The following is a 20,276-nucleotide window of genomic DNA, read 5'->3' on the forward strand; positions in this document are numbered from 1 at the left end:
TGGGATCCCTGCACCTGATGCTGCTTTCCTGGGGCCCTGGTGTGCAGGGGCCTTTTGCCCGCACGGGACTGATGGTGACATTCCACAGGCGTGTCCTCTCTCTCCAAGGAACTCAAGGCTGTACCAGCCTCCAAGCAGGGGCCCGGGAGGAAGTGACCTGGGTACAGATCTGTACCCTCGTCAGCAGAAGGGGCACACCCCGCTGGGGACCACATCGTTGGCTCTGGACTCCAGCCATCGTACACTCGCAGGCAGAACCTGCCCTATCCTGGGCCTCTGTCTCCTCTAGCCCTGTCTCATCTCCCAGGCTGTTGGCATGGACAAGGAGGTCAGATTTCCAAGCCCTGGGTTGTCCTACCACTGTCTGCAGCTTGGACAAGCCATCTTTCAAGAGGCAGTCTGGCTGGACGACACACAGGGCAGGAATTGCAGCTAATCTTGCCCCAGTCAGGCTGGACCAACCATCCCATGCGGCTGGGGCAGATGGGGCAGGCTGTCCTGGGCCTGCCTTCAATGATAAGGCTGTGCACAGGGCACCTGCCTGCCACCTGTCTTTCATCCCCACCAGGGCAGACAGGTAAGGCCCGAGCACCCCCTGCCCACTGCCACCTCCCCCCGACACCTCGGCAGGAAGAACATGGCTCTAGCCCAGTACCCTCTTTCTCTCTGTCACCACTCTCCCTCTGGAGTAAGAGTTGTCAGTTGTGATCTCATCCTTCAGAGAGCCTGGGAGTCATAGTCAGTTTCTGATTATCTGCACAAATCCCAGGAGGTTGGAGGGCAGCAACGCTGATCACGCACTACACCATTTCTCTCGGCCTCCGTGCAGTCTGGGCTATCTGGTCTTCCTTTTAATGAATTTGCATTGGCAACTCCAGGGCCTTTTAGGCGGGGGAGATAAACCAGCCCAGGCTCCAAGAAGCCACTGGAGAACACCCAGAGGAGAGGAGGCAACCGGCCCCGAGGCTGGGCTTCCCTCTGTCCATGTGGGTACTTCCTGTGCTGAGGATGCAGTTTCTGGACAGTTCAGGGCTCTGTTGGGGTCAGCACTGGGTGGCCTTGAGGCCACTCCTATGTATGGGAGAGAGAGCCCGCCTGCCCCAGGACTGGCCTAGGTCAGCAATGTGCTCATCACAGTGCAATCTGGATCAAGCGGGGAGGTGAGCTGGGAACTCGCTCAGCCTTGGCCTTAGCACAACAAGGTGCCCCCCTTCATAGGGGGGAAGTAAGAGGGTCCCACTCTGGGGAGAAGTGCAGGAGCTGGGGAGGGTGGAAGCCAGGTGTGGGGTTCTTGTGTAGTGAATGGGCTGCCCCCTTGTAATAGCCATTTGGCGGGGGTCCCTATGGGTGTTGTACAAAAAGCTGCCAGCATGGATACTCTGTATTTTCTAGGATTTTCCTTCTGTTCTCCCTGAAAATTGCGAAAATTCCCTGCTGAACTTAGTGATGCAAGACAGAACCCGAGGAAAAAGCTCTGTCCACCCGAGGACGGATGGGAAGGGAAGCAGAGCGGAACCCCCTGGAAGCAGTGTGGTGGTGGCCATGGGGTCAAGGAGAGGGCCCCCGGAAAAGTGAGGTTCAGGCAGATGCCCCTCCTATTCAGAGCTGCCCCTTCTCAGCGGCTCCGACTTCGTAGGGTTGCGAGTTGGTCCACTCCAGGAGATGTTTGACACCCACCAACATTAGGAGCTGAAGATGGTCTGAAAACCCGGTGTTCCTGAGAACCAGGCCCTGGAACAGAAGATCCCTGAGGGGCATATCACTAGAGGCCAGGGTTTGGGGCCATGGTATCCCAGGGAGGTTTCTCCCAGGAGGGCAGTTAGGCAGGAGCAGGGCTCTGCTTCTAGTGCAGCATGTGCTGGTGTGGCCACCTTACCCCCTGCTTCCTGCCAGGGCGGCTCTACCCAGCCTGTGGCTGCCCTACCCAGGCCTCCCCACTCCCAGGCCCTGTAGGAAGGAATGAGGCCAGCAGGACATGGCTTTCCAGGTGAGGCAGTGTGGAGAGTGGGCAGGTCAAAGGGCAAGGTCTTTTGGGGGAAATGCCAGCCCTCCCTGCCCCACCCCGTGCTTTTTCCAGAAACAACAAGGTCAGGGCTTCTGAGCATGGGTAGGGGAATCCCGTGCTGAATGCAGGACTGCCGGGGTTCCTGGGTTTTCTGCCCATTGTTCCAGGTTCAGCAGCTGGGAGGGAGCAGAGAACCCAACCGTCACCCTCCTGTAGTCCGCAGGTGCCCCCATGCCTGGTGAGGGGCTCTGGTTGTCTCCTGAAAGGATCATTTCCCTGCCCAGGATCTGGCCATGGGGCCTCAGAAATGGAGGAGAGGGGGCCGAGGGTCCCTGCCTGGGTGGGCACAGTAGAAGCTATGGTCTCAGGCACTTGGTGGATTTGCAGGAGCTGGGCACAAAGGAGGGGCATCTACGGCCCTAGTGGAGCTGGTGCTAACTCTGCAGGCCTTGCAGATGGCATGTGGCCACCTGTCGTCCTGAGGGGCAGTTGGAAGAGGAGGTGGTTGGCCATTAGTAAAAATGCCGCTGGAGCTTCTGGTGCAAGCAGCAGGTGAGAACCATCCCGCAGATCTGCCAGAGGGAGAGAGCAGAGGAGCAAAGAGAAATCAGAACTCCTGGAAGCGGCCAGCCCCCAGGGCCCTGGAGCAGTGCTGCTCACTCCAATCCCCTGGGGCCCGGACAAAGGGCAGATTCCTGCTCAAAATGTCTGGGTAGGGCCTGAGGTTCTGCATTTCTGACAAGCTCCCAGGTGATGGCGGTGTGCATGGGGGAACCACATTCTGCCATCTACTATCCAAGAGCAGGGCTTTGCACACTTTAATGGGCATGAACCATCTGGGGACCTCCTTATTACAATTCTGCAGGCCTGGTGGCAGCCTGAGAATCTGCATTCCTAGCAAGCTCCCAGTTGATCTGCGGGTCTGTGGTCCTAGATCTTCTCCAGAGACGGCCTGATTCAATTAGGCCCTAAGAGTAATGTTTCCACTCCCTCATCAGAGCTGTCTGAGGTGGACTGTCTCTCTAGGAAAGAGTCTGCCTGTGTTTTGCTGTCCTTGGACTCCAGAGCAAAACTCAGGTCCATCTTCGATGCTCTGGCTGGTGTACAGGAGCCATGGGGGAAACTGAGACTCTGGGAAGAGCCCCCTGAGCTGTCACCCTGTCAGTCAGCATAGAATAAGAGCTGGTGAGCTCAGCCTGTCAATCAGTGTAGAATGCAGCACCAAGCCCAGGCCCCGGGCGTCCTGTCTGCCAGCCCTTCTGTTGGTATCCACAGCTGAACAAGAAGGGGCTGGAGCATCTGGTCCAAAGCAGACACAGGCCTGGGAGGATCACCCTGCACACCCCCTTCTCACTTCTCCCACTTCCAGAATGCAGAGGGGCTTTATTCTCCCTCCTTGCTCTTCATGGGCCCTCCTCTGTCTTCTTCCTCCTCTTCTTGTCCTCCTCCCTCCCACCCAAGGATGCATTGAGGGTAATGTGATTATGATCCTGATAATGACGATGACATGTTGTTGGGTCTCGGCTCTCTGCACACAGGAGGGGGCACTGGGCTAGAGCAGCCCCATGACTGTCCCGTCATACCTGGGGGAAGGTGGCTCCCCTAAGTATTGAAACAGTGTCCTGACTTTCCTAGCAGTTGCTGCTGCCCTGACCTTGGCGGTGCAAACCTGGACGCAGGTGGAGCTCTATCCAGCGGGAGGAGAGCAGGCTGGTGGAGATGCGTGTGTCCCGTACTGTACCGTCTCTGACAGGCTAGCTGGGGGAGGCAGTGTGGAAGGGGCCCATCCTCTTCCCCTCCTTCCTCCTCTCCATCCCTCCCAACCTGGAGGACAGTGTGGAGCATGAACAATGCTTTCAGCCTGCAGACTTAGTGTTAATCCACCTGGGGCCTCAGGCTGAAAGGCGGCTTAGGAGGTTATCTCATCTCCCGCTAGCTTTACGCAGGCAGCTGTCATGCCTTTCCACCCATGCAGGTGTCCCTACCTCATGGTCTGATGATTTTCCTGTGGGATTTTCTGGATCTTATCTGTGCTAAGAGGGAGGCCAGAAGAGAGCTGTTTGACCGGCACAGGTTTGTGCTGGAAACCATGTCTGCATCGCCTACAGTGTACGTCTCCTGCTGGGGGAGGACTGGAGGGGCCACGCTCCGCAGCAGACAGGCTCCTGCATGAGCTGGGCATGCCCAGGGAGCCTCCCAGGACGGGCACAGTAAAGGGGCAGAGGTGTGTGGGCCAGACCCTCATAACTGCGTCCACGTGCACACACACACGTGAACACCACGCTGAAGCATGTGGAAGGGTACAGGATGCCACCCAGTCTGGTTCCTGGATAAGCATTGCCATCTCCCTTCTGACAGAGGACACTGAGAAACCAGCATGGATGGCTCCAGCAGCCAGCAGGGGGCACACAGAGACAACACAAGGCCAGCTAACCGCAGGTGCTGGAGGTGGCAGATGGGGTTGGGCCCGGCTTGGAGGCCCAGCCACACAGTGCCTGGTGCTATCTTCTGGCAGCTGCCTGTGTGTGACACTTGGCCACACAGGGAGGCCGTCCTGCCTTCAGCTTCCTCTGAGGCTTCTGAGTCAGCACCTGGCTGTCAGCAGAGAGCATGAAGGAAGGGCCGGGGAGCTTCCAGGAAGTCATTCCAAAACGATTGTTTGTTTTCCCTTTTAATGACCTGCAGATTCCAGTCTTGACTGTCTTGTGTTTTCTATGCTCTGAGACATGTTTCCATCTTGCAAGGTGAGCACGTTGGAGGTGGGCTAGGTTCTACCTGAGGCTGCACCAATAGCCTGTGTGATCTTGGGTAAAGCTATCTCCCTCTCTGAGCCTCAAATCCCCCTCTGCCAATAGGAAAACATCCCGGTCTGTACACTGGTCTAGGGTCTTCCTTGGCGAGACTCTTTAAAAACTAGAATAACAGGAACCAACACCCCAGCACCCAGTCCTTCCAACACCCCAATCCTTTGAGAGGCCAGGCAGAATAAAGACCCCCGCTCCCCGCCTGCAAGCCAGGGCTTTGCACATGCTATTCCCTCACCCTGGCTCTTTCCCCTCTGTCACTGCCTATCAGGCTCCTTCAGGACTTAATGAGATATCACTTCCTCCAGGAAGCCTTCCCTGACCGCCCGTGACTGGTTAGGGCCACTGATGTTTGCTTCTTAAACCCAAGGACTCCTGCTAACACAGCACCTAGCACTGCACTGTGACTGCCACATACTTATCTGTCCCCTTCCTTCAAGTAAAATCTCCCTGGGAGAAGGGACAGCACCTGCCTGCAATGGGGCCCTGGCACTGGGCACAGCACCTGGCACACAGCAGCTCTGTTCCAAAGTAAACACAACCTCCTCTGCCGGCCCCCTGGGCGGAGGCTGCCAGGACGCTGATGTGAGGAGGGCTGCAGGAAAAGGGCTGGGCTACTGTGACATTTTAAGTGAAATGTTCCCCAGCCAGAATATTCTAGAAATTAGCTTCTAAAGTGACCTCAAAGTGGAGTGCCTCCAGAGTCCACCCACAAGAGGGGAAGCTGGTACAGAGGAAGCAGGCCTGTGAGCTGGAGGCCTGGCCAGCTCTGCCACAGCGGCTGCGTCACCTTCAGCAGGTGACTTTCTGGTGAGGCTTGATGTCTTCAGATGTGCATGAGTAAGATGAGCCCGGGGACTCTGAACCCCGAATGTATGTTTGACCCTGCTGGGAGGCTTAAAAACACCCATGCACAGACCTCAGCCGAGCCCAGACAATCCGAGCCAGTCTGTGGAGGGGGCGCCAGAGCTATGGTTTTTTTTTTTTTTTTTTTTTTTTTAGATGGTGTCTTGCTCTGTCGCCCGGGGTTGGAATGCAGTGGCACAATCTTGGCTCACTGTAACCTCTGCCTCCCGGGTTCAAGTGATTCTCCTGCCTCAGCCTCCCGAGTAGCTGGGACTACAGGCGTCCTTCACCACGCCCAGCTAATTTTTTGTATTTTTAGTACAGATATGGGGTTTCACTGTGTTAGCCAGGCTGGACTCAATCTCCGGACCTTGTGATCCACCTGCCTCGGCCTCCCAAAGTGCTAGGATTACAGGCGTGAGCCACTGCGCCTGGCCACAATGGTATTTAAAAAACTCGATTCTAGCGTGCAGCCAGGGCCGGTGGCACTGGTCCAGGTAGTCTGTAAGGCCTTTCCAGGTGGAAGAGTCTGATCGGGGGGTACCTTAGCACTGTGATGATCCTGTCCAGGTCTGAAACTGCCTCTGGTGTGCTGTTCCATGACTGAGGTGGGTGAGAAGCCTGGGGGGTCCCTGCTGAGGGGATAGGTGCACTCATTCCCGGAATGCAGAACCTCAGCGTGGAGGGGCCTCTGCTGATCAAGTGCAGGGGATTCTCCCTTCAGCATCCCTGCCGGCCCCCAGCCTCTGCCCCAACCTGTGGCCACAGGGAGTTTAGTACTCTGCAAGGGCCACTGTTTAGCAATTCAAATTGTTAAAAAGTTCTTGAATGTGTCACCTTGAAAATAATTCCACCTACTCTTCCCCTTCTGTCCTCTGGAACCTCCCAGGAACAGTCCCTCCTTTCCCCACATGACTGCCTTGGGCATTTCAAGACCACAAGGGTGCTGCGTCTGCTCCCCATCTCCTGACCTCTCTCACATCTGACTTCTGGGCCCCACACTCCCCTTGCCCCTCCCTCTGCATCTGGCTGCACAGTGGCATCACTAGAGAGCTTCACAAATACACTGATGCCCAGGTGCCAGCCCCAGACCATTTTGTTTCATTTTGCTGTGGGGAGCCCAGGCCTGGGTCATTTTTTTTCTTTGAGACGGAGTCTCACTCTGTCGCCCTGGAATGCAGTGGAACAATCTAGGCTCACTGCAACCTCCACCTCCTGGGTTCAAGCGTTTCTCCTGCCTTAGCCTCCCGAGTAGCTGGGATTACAGGCGCACGCCTCCACGCCCAGCTAATTTTTGTATTTTTGGTAGAGACGGGATTTCACCATGTTGGCCAGGATGGTCTTGACCTCTTAAGTTCATGATCCACCTGCCTCGGCCTCCCAAAGTGCTGGGATTACAGGCCTGGGGGAGTTTTAAAGCTTGTCAGGTGATCCCAATGTGCAGCCAAGGTTGAGGACCACTGCCCCAGGGCTCTGCGGAGGTCTGGTCCCACCTGGAGGGTGGCCTGAGCTGGCACCTCCCACACCCTGTCGCTCTCCATGATTTCCACCAGTGCAGTTCCAGGCCACATCTTTGTGGGCAGCAAGCACCCTATCATGTAACTCAGGCAGATGGCCTCTCTCTGTTACAGGCTTAAATGCAAAACAAAACAAAGCTCAAGTGCAAGGACTTTAACTCTATGAAATGTTTTACCCTTTGTTTCAGCACATCTTCACATCCAACCAGCTCTTTTTTCAATGCTGGCTTTATCAAACAACAGACCAGAAATGCTAAGTAAATAGTTCAGCATGCTTCCTGGGTCTTCGTTGAGATCACCAAGAAAAATGAAGAGACAGGTCTGAGGCTGAAGGCCACGGCCCGTTCCTGGAGACTTTTGGCCAAGCTGACGTGAAGTCCCTCATCTTTCTCTCACAGTGTGGCCATCCAGCCTGCCTGATTTCTCCTGAGCATACAAGTGCCTGGTCCACACGTCCACAAGGCAACAAGGAATGCACTGCCAAATACCTGGCTGAAATCAAGGTGTGCTCCCTTCATTAAATATTCTGCTTCATTTTCAGTGTTCACAAACCATCTGCTTTAATACCCCAGGTGTTGCAGGACATCAGTCTCAAGGTCACTGGTTCCTGCGATGGGAACCTTACTGAAAAATCATAGAACGCTAGATCCAGAAGGTTCCACAGAAATGGGCTAGACCCACAGCTTTCAAGCTGTGCTGGAAACCCTTAGTGTAGCTCAGGGCCACCGAGGGCAGTGAGGGGAGGCCGTCACGCTAGGCCTGTCCCTGCCTGGAACAGCTCCACCTCCTGTGGTTTATGTACTGGGCTCCCACATGGACCATTTTCCATTGAAAAGAGGATGCTGCCACTTAAAAAAGGCTCACAAATATCCAATCTGTCCATTTTACAGGTAAGGACACTAAGGGCTCAGAGAGGGAATGAGATTTCCCTGAGGTCGCACAGCAAGAGGTGGGGCTATGTTTAGAAATCAGGCCCTGTAACTCCAAAGCAAGATTTCTTGCAGTAGCTGGGGGCTGGGGAACATTATGACACCACGTTGGACTGATATTTCCCGAACCTCGGGGGTCTTGGAAGTGCCAGGCTGGGTACGTAGGGGAGATAAATGCCCGGTGTCTGCTCGCTAGGAGGGAAACTATGGCCGTGGGGGAGAGACTGGTATGAGCCCTTTCTCAAAGCTTAGGACCCACCTGGGACTTGAGCAGTGCAGTGCCCAGCGCCAGCTGGCAGAGGGAGCTCTAACCCAAGGCTTGGCTGCTGCAGGGCTGGCTCAGTGGGCCACAGCAGAAAAAACTGGGCAAGAGGTTGAGAGCCACCAAAAGCCATTCCACAGCAACGGTGAAGGAATAGACTGCGTGGTGGGGGTTGGGAGCGGCCAGGAGGCATGGCAGGCCTGTAGGTCCACTGCCCATCAACCTGACCTCTTCAGTATCAGACTTACGCAGCAGTGCGGTTTACCTTGACCGTCGGCTCTGGGCATCCACAGCCCCACTCCCTGCCCTCGGCCTCACTGCCCTCGTCTGCAGCTTCTACAGGCTCTCAAGGCCAGAGAGGTGAAGAAGAAATGGACAGAGTGGCCCGGGCCTGGTCAGTGTCCATACAGAGCAGGCCCCCTCAACACCTGGAGTAACAGGTTTCTGGAAAGTTCAGCTGCTCTGTGCTGCTGAGCATCCCTTCCCCTGTTCCCACTGACTACTCCCCTGGGGTTCAGCACACAGGACAGAAGGCCTGCCCTGGGGAAGTGCACTAGAGGGGCAATGCTCATGCCACCTGGGCTCCCTGGCCTTGCAGCTGAGTGAGGATGAGGGGGAGCAGGCTGGTCTGGCCAAGGAAAAACTAGAGCTTTTTTTTTTTTTTTTTTTTTGAGAGACAACGTACTAATGCAGAAATCATAAAAATGATGGGTATCATTTATTGAACACCTGCTATCTGCTCAGCCATGAGCCAAGTGACTTACATGGATATCGCTAATTCCCACCACCAGGCAGCAGATAAGGTATAACTAGCCCCATTTTACAAATTAGTAACTGAGGCTCAGAGGTGAAAGAACTGGCCCTAGGTCACACAGCTGTAGGTGGCAGAACCAAGATGGGTGTCCCTCCAGAGGCGACAGACCCTTTTCCCAGTGTGTTAGGCTGCAGATAGACCCTCCAGGCCCACAGATGATGTGGGTAGGTGCCACCATGGTCTCCAAGGACCCTGCACTGGAAGTCTCTCTAAGCCAGCCAAGGCCACTGTCCCCTGCTTCTCTTTCCCACAGACCTCTGTGTCATTGTAGGGAGTTCGGGAAAGCAAAGAAAGAACCAAAGCCAGGAGACCTGGGTGCTGTTCAGGGTGTGAGGCCTTGGGTAAGTCACCTCTCTGGGTCTCAACTTTCTGATCTGTAAAATGTGGAGAACAGCTGGGTGCCATGGCTCATGCCTATAATTCCGGCACTTTGGGAGACTGGGGCGGGCAGATCACCTGAGGGTCAAGAGTTCGAGACCAGCCTGGCCAAAATGGTGAAACCTCAGCCTCTACTAAAAATACAAAACTAGGCGGCATGGTGGCGGGCGCCTGTAATCCCAGCTACTTGGGAAGTTGAGGCAGGAGAATTGCTTGAACCTGGGAGGCAGAGGTTGCAGTGAGCTGAGATTGCACCACTGCACTCCAGCCTGGGTGACAGAGTGAGACTCTGTCGCAAAAAAAAAAAAAAAAAAAAAAGCGAAGAACACTACTCCTTGTCTGGCCTGGGTCTCAGGTTGTTGTGTGGACCCAATGAGAGGAAGTATCAGAAATCCTTGAAGTCTACAGAAAACCGGAGAAAGACAGCTTCCACTTCCGGAGGCCTTCCTATGTGCCAGGTACTTCATAAGTGGGTCGCAGGCATCGCCTCATTCTTAGACCTTAAGAACTGGGGAAACGGTCCACATTTTGCAGATGAAGAAGTCAATGCACAGGGAAGTTAGGTAGCTCGAGGTTGCCTAGGAGCAAAGCCAGGACTGGACCCGGGCCTTCTGAGGCCAAAGCCTCCCTCTGCTCCTCCCCTTCTCTAGACGGTGCTTAGTCCTGGAGTGGGAAGGGCTGCGCAGGACAGCAAGACTCCTAGAAGGACAGCCCACACTCAGCTCCTGCTGAGCGGAAGCAGGCGTGTCCGTGAGCTGGGGACTGCAGGGGCCCTTGCCGCTGAGGAGGCCTTCCTGGCTCCCCTCCTTCGGACCCTTGACTAGAGCAACCTGAGAGAGTCACCCTGACTTCCTGGGTAGCAGCTAGGGGAGAGGGTACAGGGAGAAATGGGAGCTAAGGGCATTGCTCCTCAGGGAGACAGCTGGATGAGGACACACACACACACCCACACACCCACACACACACCCCCCACACACTCACACACCCACCCACACACACCCACACACCCCACACACACCCACACCACACACCCCCCCACACACACCCACACACCCACACACCCCCCCACACACCCACACACCCACACACACACCCCCCACACACTCACACACCCACCCACACACACCCACACACCCCACACACACCCACACCACACACCCACACACCCCCCCACACACCCACACACCCACACCCACACACACACCCACACCCACCAAAACACCCCCCCCACACCCCCACATACCCCCACACACACCCACCCACCCACACCCACACACCCACACCACACACCCACACACACACCCACACCCACACACACACACACAGACACACAGTCACTGCCCTGGACACCAAAATCCATGGATGCTCAATTCCTGATATAAAATGGTGCAATATTTGCATATAACCTATGCACATTCTTCCCTATATAATACCTTAACTCATCTCTAGACTACTTATACTACCTCATACAGTGTAAATGCTATGTAAACAGTCAGTATATCGCATTACTCAGGGAATGATGACAAGGTTGTTCAGTACAGATGCAATCATCCATTTTTTGGAATATTTTTGATCGACGGTTGAATTCACAGATGCAGAACCCATGGACATGGAGGACTATACACACAAACACACATGCACACACAAAGGAATGAATGCAGATATGTGCACACTCACACACGCATGCACAAGCACCCCTAAACACATATACGTGCATACAACCCCAACCACATGGACCCAGAAGCATGCAGACACACGTACCACAGATGGCTTACACGCTCGCCCCCACGTGCACACACATGGGGTGCATGCACATACCTGAGCCCACACTCACACTCCGCCCAGGTCCCTGTTCCTGACAAGTTCATGTTGTCCCCCAGCTATTTTCCTTCATGTTCTCTGGGGGAGAGACTGACCGTGGGATTCAGCCTTGGTTGCAGAGGGAAGGGGAGAGAAGAAGAGAGCAGGGTAGGGCGCGGGTGTGCAAAGGGTCAGTTATTTCAGCCCAGGTGGTTACTGAAGACCTGTGTCAACGGGAGAGGGGTTCAGAGCTCTTCCACCCCCGCCAGTCCCCGCACTGCAACTCACCTGCAGGCAGGCCACCCCGATGCCCACCGCCCCCATGAGCAGCAGGTGGTCAGCCAGGAACTGCTCCAGCTTGGTGAGGCAGCCGCCCTGTAAGAGAAGGGCAGGTGATGTGGCCATGGCCCAGGAGCAGGCACGGGTGGGGACGGAGGGCGGGCTGTCACTGCAGCAGAGGCTGAGGACAGACCAGAGGACTCACAGGCTGGACCCAACCTTGAATTGCTCACAGGCAGTGGTCCCTGGGGCATGCCATGGTGTCCTAGACTCTCTGGTATGAGCTGCTTGTAGAGACTCTGGAAAGCCCCAGGCACCGTGGGCTCGTGGCCAAGAAGCACATGTGTCCTGCTTTTCCCACACCCACCTGCCTGACCCAGCCTTTCTGGGGCTCCTGAACGACCAGGCCAGGGCCCTCTCCTCACCCCCAGCTTGAGTTTGGGTGCTCACCTCCACCTTATAGATGTTGGAGGGGTGGGCCCGCTGGCCGCAGTGCGCCACCACTGTCTTGCAGCAGCTGTCGGGCACCTGGCGGCCCTCAGCCTCCCGCGACAGGATGTACGTGCTGTGCTGCCAGTCGGCTGAGCTGTTGCTTCCGCAGCACTTGAACTGGAGGCAGAGGCAGAGGCTGGAGGTGAGAGGCCTGCGTAGGATTCCAGGCTGCAGGACACATTATTCAAACACTAACCCAACCCCTATTTGTCTCTCCGAACCATGGTTAGTTAGTATTTGTATAATGTGTTTTCCCTTCCCATGCTTTGAGCAGAGAGCTGGTCACGCCAGGGCCCTTCTCAGACTCATTGCCGAACGGCCTGCAGGATACCTGCCTGCCAGCTTTTTAGCCACCCAAGTCCTTTAAGGAGATTATGCTGGGTGTCTTGGGGGCAGGCCGGGTCTGCGAGGTGGGTCCCCAGAGAGTGAGGCTGTGTACCACTGGGTGGCAGAGCCCAGGGTAGGCAAAACCACAAGGCAGGGGAGTTTCCTGGTCACCCAGGGGTCAGGACGTGGGGACAGAGATCTAGCCTGGCCAGCGGCTCCCAGGCCCCCATTCAGGCTTTAAAGTCTCAGAGCCCCAGACCCGCCCATGGCACTGGGAGACCAGTGTCAACCAGAGGGGCTGTCATGAGTGCTAAGACCTGGGGTCATCTGCACCACCCCAGGGCAGGGAAGCGCCAGCCCAGATATAAAATGATTCCAAGACAGCGGACATGGGTTGCTTCTTGCCTTTCCCAGTTGTGGCACTGAGATTCAAAGTTCCTACACAGGACAGAGAACAGGGCTGCTGTGAGGCTGTCGCTGGTGTATGTCTGGAGGTCGGTGGGGTGCAGGTATGTTTAGTTCAGCTAACAAGAGTTTGCTAGACAGCTACTATGTGCCTGGAGCGAACAAACTTGAGTAAGGCATGGGGCCTACCCTTGGGTAGCTTAGCGTCCACTGTCGCGTAGTAGGAGATGACAGAAGCTCGTGTGTGGCACAGAGGAGGAAGGGGTTAATGCTCTGTCCGGGGCCAGGAACAATCCACAGGGATGAACAGGGGCCCCAGGAACTGAGGAGAGCATGACAGCACACAGAGCAGGGACTGGCACAGTGTGCAGAAGGGGTCACACGGGAACTGCACATTCCACGTGACCCTGCCGGTCTGTGCTGGTGCCACCTGATGGCTGTGTCATTTGTAAAATGCGGACAACAAAAGTACCTCCATGCCATGCTGTTGTGAGGACTGAAAGAGGTGATTCATATAAAGCACTTAGAAGGAGCCCGGCGCTGAGTCGGTGGTGAAGGAGAGACACCTGCTTCCACCATCACGCTTGTGTGAATACAGCTTTGTGTGTCTCTGTCATTTACGTCCACGTGCTGCTGCTGGGGCCGGGTGCCAGCCCTGGCTCTGCAGCCACTGCTTTCTCGGGGCTCAGTCTCCTGCCTGAGACGTGGCCTGGGGTTCTAAGTGTTTCCGTCCTGTGTGAGGGCCGTGTCCGCATGCACAGACACCCTGCAGGTCTTCGTCAGCGACGCAGCCTTCGCTCTCAGTTGTGCCTTTCCTCATCTGCCCCTGGCCCTGACCTGCCGCTCCCACCCTCTTCACTTAAGCAAACTCCGCCTCTGCCCCATGGAACCCTCCCAGCCTCCGCTGCTCTCTCTTCTGAGGGTGGCCCAGCCTTGCACTGCCTGCACATCGCCTGCTGTGTGTCCAGCTTCCCTGAGGGCAGGGATCCTGTCCTATTTCTCTTTGTCTAGCACAGCTCCTCACAGGTGAGGCCCAGTGAGTGGAGTGCACACTTGGTTTTGCACAGGGCTGGTCAGCAGTGTGTGCTGCCCCCTCCTCGTCCTAAGCCCATGGGGTGCGAGTGTGTCTGTGGGTGTGCACTTGTGTGTACATGCGTGTCCCGGGCCACTATTTCAGAGAAGAGACTCCTCCCTGAAGCGCCCACTGGGAGCTGGGCCTGAGTCTTGGAGAGATGGGGAGGGGCCTTCCAGTCGATCCATGATGCCCCTGGGGCTCAGAGCTCCCCACATCTACTTCCTCTACTTGCCTGACATTCCGGAGCCAAGACCAAGCCAGGTCCGGGGGAGGGGGTGGGGAGTGGGGTGGCAGAGAGAAGGGGGACCAGAGTGGGCAGGTGGCGCTGTCTTAAATTTTCTGACATCGACACATCGGGATCCTAGAGCAGTGCTGTCCAGGAGAACTTTCTGCCATGAAGGCAGCGTCCTACATCTGTGCTGTCTGATCAGAGCCCACTGGACACATGGGCTAATGAGCACTCGAAATGTGGTTGGTGTGACTGAGGAACTGAATGTTGTATTTAACTGAGCTGGAAATAGCCACATGTGGGTGGTGACTGCTGTATTGAACAGGACAGCTGTGAGGTCCATTTGCCCATCCCTTATGTCTGGTCAGGCCAGTGGGTGTCCCTGGAGGGATTTGCTGCATCTCTTCTTAGGAGAAAACTTTTCTGTCCCCCAGCGTTCTGTCTGATGGCTCACACTGGAGGGTTCTTATGGCAGCTTAACTGAAATACCTCTGCTGGTTACAGCTCACTCTTACAGAGCCGCAGCAGCCAGCTCCCCGGGGAAGGAGGAAGGCAGCCCCACAGATATAAGCAGCTTGGAGAGGAGCTTCCTGGCCCAGATCCTGGCAGGAGATGGAGTTCTCCTGGCACAGCCGGCTTCCTGGCCACAGAGGCCCCAGAACGGGAAGGCAGCAGGGCTGGGGCCTGGAGGAGGTGGTCGGGGAAGGAGAGGAACCAGGCTTCAACAGGTACTTTTCATGGCAGTGGGGACATCTACAGATGTGACCATGTTTAATGCTCATATGCCCTAAAGAGGCTTCATTTTAAGGATGTGATATCTGAAGCTCAGAGACGGTAAGTAACTTGCCTAGGGTCACCCAGACGGGAAAGAACAGTCAGGGTTTGAACCCATGTGGGCTTGGCCTTCAAGGCCATATGGGGCATGGCTTACATCCTGCTGGAGCCGGTCTACTGAGGCGGTGATCTGCATGGCTCCGGGCTGCCCGTAGTTCTCAGCCAGAGTCCGGTTCAAGTGCTGCTTCAGTTCATCACTCAGCTGAGGAGGGTAGGAGCGAAGGCGCCATCAGTGGGACCAGCCTCACCCCTGCCCTGGCACCAGGCCCACTCCCAACCCCCCCAGCTAATTCTAGAACACTGTGGACTGTGGATGGTGTGATGCGGAGGTTTCTCAACAGTGTAAGGGACCATCAGCCAGAGACAGTGCAGAAGACGGCTATGGAGAGGAAGATACAAAAACTGAGCCGCAACTTAGGGCAGAGGTGTGATGGGCAGAGCTGAGAGAGGCTGGGGAGACGGCTCAGGTAAAGCGCCACATCCAGAAGCTGGTGGGAGGCGGTGGTGAGGCCAGACACGGGGTGCTTTGAAATGCCTGTTGATCTAAACTGTGATCATGAGGTGATATTGAAAATATTTATAATTGTTACCCTGTGGGCATGATATCAGCACTGGCTTGAAACAACTAGCAGGGTGGCACTGTCTCTACCAGCCAAACATCACCCTGGTCATGACCTCGAATCCCTGATTCAGAGGGCTCAAGGGTGGGAGTGGATAGGACTGACTCTGGGCCTCACTCCATCCTTTTTCAATGCAGGCAGGCAAGGCCTGATTCTGTTTCGGGGTCTGGCATGTGACCCTGGCCCAGGCCTTTCTTCTTGGATGTCTCTGACAGATGGATCCATCCTCTAGACCATCCTCGGAAGGGGAGAGGGATGACCCAGTGTCCCACAGGACGCCCCTGTCCCCAGCCCCCACATGGAAGACAGCAGCATCCACAGATGCAGCACAGAATTGCTGGAGCCAGGACTAGCAGCTGGGATGCAGATGTGTAGGAGGATTGCCGGGGCCTGGGAAACAGGACCACCCCTGTGCCTGCCGCAGCCTCTCTCATCACAATGCAAACCTCCCTACCCACATTGCTTCTTCAGGGCACTGACAGAGGATGCAGGAGGAGGAAACGTCACTTACCCTCTGGTAATACACATGGGCCAGGACTCCTGCCACCAGCTCAACCAGGAAGATGACGAGCAACAGGCAGAAATACTAAGAGCAAAGAGAGAGGACGGTCACCACTGGGATCAGGATGCTGCCATGACAAATGTTTCCCCACAGTGGTGGGGGTGGTAGAGATACCTGCTGGGACCCCTATCATCCATACCATCTTCCTCCTGGATGTACCAGCCTCACTGGCTGCCAGCACCAAGTTCCCCACTTACTCCTTCCCTCCTTGGTCTGCTGACAATTCAGTAATGCATCCACTCATCCAATATGTATTAAATACCTGCTACATGCCAGGTGCCAGGTAGCGTAAGACAACCATTGCTCTCAAAGTTATTGATGGTGGGAAGACAGATGATTGACTGCAATGCTGTGTTACAAATGCAACTACAGGGTAAGCTCTAGAAATGGTGGGAGGCTTCTGGTAGGGTGGGCAGTCAAAGAAGACTTCCTGGAGGTGGTGACACCTAAGTAACATCTTTAAGGACTGAATAGGCATTTGCTAAGTGAAGGAGGGAAGCACATTCCAGGAAGAGGGGAGAACAAGTGAAAAGCCTGGAGCCTGCAGGAAGCATGGGGCATTTGTGTTCAGGGAGTGGAGAGTGCCCTTGAAGTTGGAGTGCAGGGACCAGGGTGGACTGTGACCACCAAGGCTCAGGAAAAAGCAAATCAGAGATGCAGGGGAAGGAGATTCCTGTGTTGTCTTTCAGCCCTGATGCCCATTTCCGGTTCTTCACGGCCCTGCAGCGGTTCTCATTCCCCTAACCACTGCTCCTCCCATCTCACAGCCCTGCTGCTGCTGCTGGCTTCCCAGCCCTGCACTCAGTGTGACCTGTAGAAGGGCATGGGCCCTGCTTCCTTCTCACTCCCACCTGGCTTGCACAGTCAGGAGGGCTCCTGAGACCCTGCTCGACCAACTCTGCTTGCAGGAGCAGACAGGCCTAGAAGGCATGTGGGGCCTCCCTCTCACCCCACCCTGGAGGAGCAGGGAGAGGGGGATGAAGCTGGCTACAGGCAGCCACGGAGCTCACAGGCAGGGACTAGGAGAGAGAAGAGAGAAGAGAGGAGAGAGGGCGAGAGAGGGGGAGCACTACTGATGGAAATCGGCCCCACTGTGGGGAAGCTCAGCCAGACTCATGAGCACCTGCCACCCAGGCTTCCCCCAGGCACTGCCCACCCACCTGGCCACAGCAGAGCAGCTACCCATGGTCACTGGGATGGCTGGATTCTAGGGAAGGCCCAGCCTGTGGATGAGACTGAGACTCTAGGGCTCACCCAGCAGGGAAAGGAGTGTGGGCAGTAGGGATACGGTGGCGGGTGGCGGTGGGGGGGTGGGCATTCAGAGGCAATGCTAATCCATGGGCCCATGGGCCTTGCCCAGCCATCTCCTGCACCACTCAGCAGGGAGCCTGGCATGGGCCGGGATTAAGGAATACAGGAGAGGGGCCATTTCTTTTCACAGGAAAAGAACTGTGGTCCAAGAGCAAGGTTTCCTTTCAAATGAAGTGCATTACCCACCTCCTCATTGCAATTTTACTGTGTCCTATAGGCTCCCGGCATCAGGGACACAGGGAGAGTTTCCAGTCTCAGAATAACAATGTCAGGCCTAGCCCCATCATTTGTGGGGCCTGAGGCCAAGAGCACAATGCAAGGTCCCTGCCCCTTTCCTACCCCAGGCTCTTCACTGCATCAGGAAAAACCTACAGCTCTGTCTGCCCCTTCTCCAGGGTCAGATGCCCGTTGCGGGATGGGGGGTGTGTGGAGAGGGCTGGGTGTGGTGCAGGCTAGGGGCACATATGCCAGGGGTCTAGTCAGCCTCAGGACATGCTTGCAGATGCTGCATGTAGGCACAGGTTGTCTGAACAGAGGATTCACGCTCTTGGGTCCCTGGGAGGTCAGGAAGTTGCGGAACCGAGTTGCAGATTCCACAAGGGCACATTCCCTCTGCCCTACGAACTTTCTACTCCCTGGGGAGGAGTGTGGATGCTGCATGTGGTACTGAGTGGTATGCAGGGTAAGCTGAGGCAGGAGGCTGAAGAGATAGTCTGTGGATGGTCCCCCTGCTTGAGGAGCCTCTGAGAAGCAGGGCCCAAACACCGAGGAAGGCTGGGGGAAACGTCAGTGGACTTGGGTTGGGTCCAGGCTCCACCACATGCTGGCTCTAGCTGGATGGCTGCTAGCGCTTAGGTGCAAATTAGAAAAACGCGGCTCAGCAAGAGTTGCATGGGCTGGATTTCAGCCTTCTTTGGTCCCCTCGTGTAGGACGCAAACTTTAGGGCTAACAAGGACCCAACAAGAGGGGAAATGTACTTTCCCGTGATGTGACCTGCCTCCTGCCCTCCCAGAGCTCCAGGTTCTCAGCATGAGGGGTGTGGTCCTCGTCAGCCAGTGGCAGGCGCAGCTAGTCCATGCCAGAGTGTGATCCCCCTGGGAGCCACCTGGCCCATCAGTTACAGCATGGCTACACATTCACCCTCACCCCACGCAGGGTGAGGCATCCTTGTTTCTGAGCCTCCTTGACTCAGGGGCTCTCACCTGCCATACACTGCTGGGCCCTGCGGCTCCTCTGACATGTGCCCCTCCTGCCTGCTCCAAACTTCCCTCCACCATCCCCAGCTACGGTGCTGAGGCCGGCTCCCTCCCACTGCACAGGACCTGAAGGCATTGATGCCAGTGGCTGCCAGAGACCTCTGGGGCACGGGAGGAAGAGGTGATGGAGTGCCCCTGACAGGAGCACCCAGGCTGCCGGCAGCTAGGAGAGCCGCATCCTGGCATCTCTCTACCTTCCTTCTCTCCATCACCACTGTGAGCTGTGAGTCAGGCCCACAGGATACTCCTGGAGAGCTGGCAGTGTCACACCGCTTCTCGGGGAAAGTCACTGCCCCACTTACTATTGAAGACAGGGTGGGGAACAGGCAGGATGGGGAGGTAGAGATACTGAACCTCACCCCTTGGTTTAGTGGCTGGCTAAATTAGTACATGCTATCCCTGCGCAGGCTGGTTCCGAGGCATCAAACAGGCTATCTGACGTGCGGAGTGGTCAGGAGGAGGGGACAGTGCTTGGCAGGGGCGGTGGTGTGTGGGGATAGCCTTTTTGAGCTCTAGTGTGTAACGATGCCTGGGAGGGGAGTGAGGGCCTGGCCTGGGGCTTCGAGGGTACTGAGGCCGGGTGCTGGTGGGCACAGGCGCTGGCTCCAGGCAGCAGCTTCCACAGCAGGGAGGCTGCAGGTATGTGACTCACCTGGACAGGTGTGTGACAGGCCCAGGAGGCAGGCGAAGGGTCCCTCATCAAGAAGCTGGGGCTTCAGCCGGGTGAGATCGTGGGCTCGGACAGACCCGTCACCTCTGCCCCTCCACCCTGCGCGTTACCCAGCCTTTCCTGACTCCCTGGGTCCGGCGGGATCATCTCGGGGCCCCTGCGGCACACTCGGGCTCTGTGTGCGAAGCTGAAAAGTGTTCCTGGTGTTGCTGCACACAGTTCCCTTCACACAGGCCAAGCGTCCAGCCTTCGGGCCTTTGCCCTGCCTGTCCCCCTGCCTGGAATGCTGGTGCCTACCTGTCCTTCCACACCCAGCTCAGCTCAGTCTTGGCTCCACCAGGCTATCCTCGGGCAGGAGCAACTGCCACTCCCCCGCCCCGCCATCTGAATGCCTGCAGCGCGTCATCTGCTGTCTCCTGACACCTGCGCTCTCTGCTTTGCCCTTCTCTCCTCAGGTGGACTGGGCTTCACCTCTGTGTCCCTCCCCTGCCTGCTGTGCGGTTCCTCAGTGTAGGTCATCACCGGATGAGTGACACAGCTTTACCCATTGCTCTGTAGCACTGCTCTTGCTTCAGGTGTTACCACTCTGTCCCCTAGAATGACGGTGAGCTTCAGAGAAACAGGGACCACATCTGAGGTTGCTTCTGGCTCCTCCACAGTGCCCGGCATGGTGCTGGGTCTAGACATACGCTTAGCAGACATCCTCTGATAAAGACGCAGGAGTGCACTTTCTAATAAAGTACACCTATGAGACAGCAGAAACTGGCTGGAGCATAACCAGCCCCATGCTGGGGGCAGTAGCTTAATCTTTTTCTGATCTGAGAGTAGCATAGCACAGTTACCTTAGTTAAATTTACACC

At 56.1% G+C, this 20,276-nt stretch overlaps 1 protein-coding gene and 1 long non-coding RNA gene across 4 annotated transcripts in view; one reads left to right on the forward strand and one right to left on the reverse strand.

Annotated features, from left to right (window-relative positions):
• Nucleotides 1-451: 451 nt before the first annotated feature.
• Nucleotides 452-20,276, reverse strand: part of TSPAN11 (tetraspanin 11) — a 68,008-nt gene continuing 48,183 nt past the window's right edge. For 2 of the 3 annotated variants that reach the window (XM_055280085.2, XM_063639228.1), the window contains exons 4-8: nt 16,128-16,202; nt 15,094-15,198; nt 12,085-12,243; nt 11,644-11,730; nt 452-2,577 (exon numbers count right to left, since the gene is read on the reverse strand). In XM_055280085.2, the coding sequence (XP_055136060.1) occupies nt 2,518-2,577; nt 11,644-11,730; nt 12,085-12,243; nt 15,094-15,198; nt 16,128-16,202 (486 nt within the window). In that variant the 3' untranslated portion in view covers nt 452-2,517. The remainder of the gene's footprint in view (nt 2,578-11,643; nt 11,731-12,084; nt 12,244-15,093; nt 15,199-16,127; nt 16,203-20,276) is intronic. The other variant, XM_055280086.2, reaches the window with a different exon arrangement.
• Nucleotides 2,473-20,167, forward strand: LOC129483135 (uncharacterized). The gene is made up of 6 exons (XR_010120765.1): nt 2,473-2,557; nt 7,361-7,675; nt 14,667-14,890; nt 15,338-15,463; nt 16,088-16,551; nt 19,872-20,167. It is a non-coding gene; the product is annotated as an uncharacterized lncRNA (long non-coding RNA).

Source organism: Symphalangus syndactylus, chromosome 5 (genome assembly GCF_028878055.3).
Source record: "Symphalangus syndactylus isolate Jambi chromosome 5, NHGRI_mSymSyn1-v2.1_pri, whole genome shotgun sequence".
In the NCBI taxonomy this organism is placed as follows: domain Eukaryota; kingdom Metazoa; phylum Chordata; class Mammalia; order Primates; family Hylobatidae; genus Symphalangus; species Symphalangus syndactylus.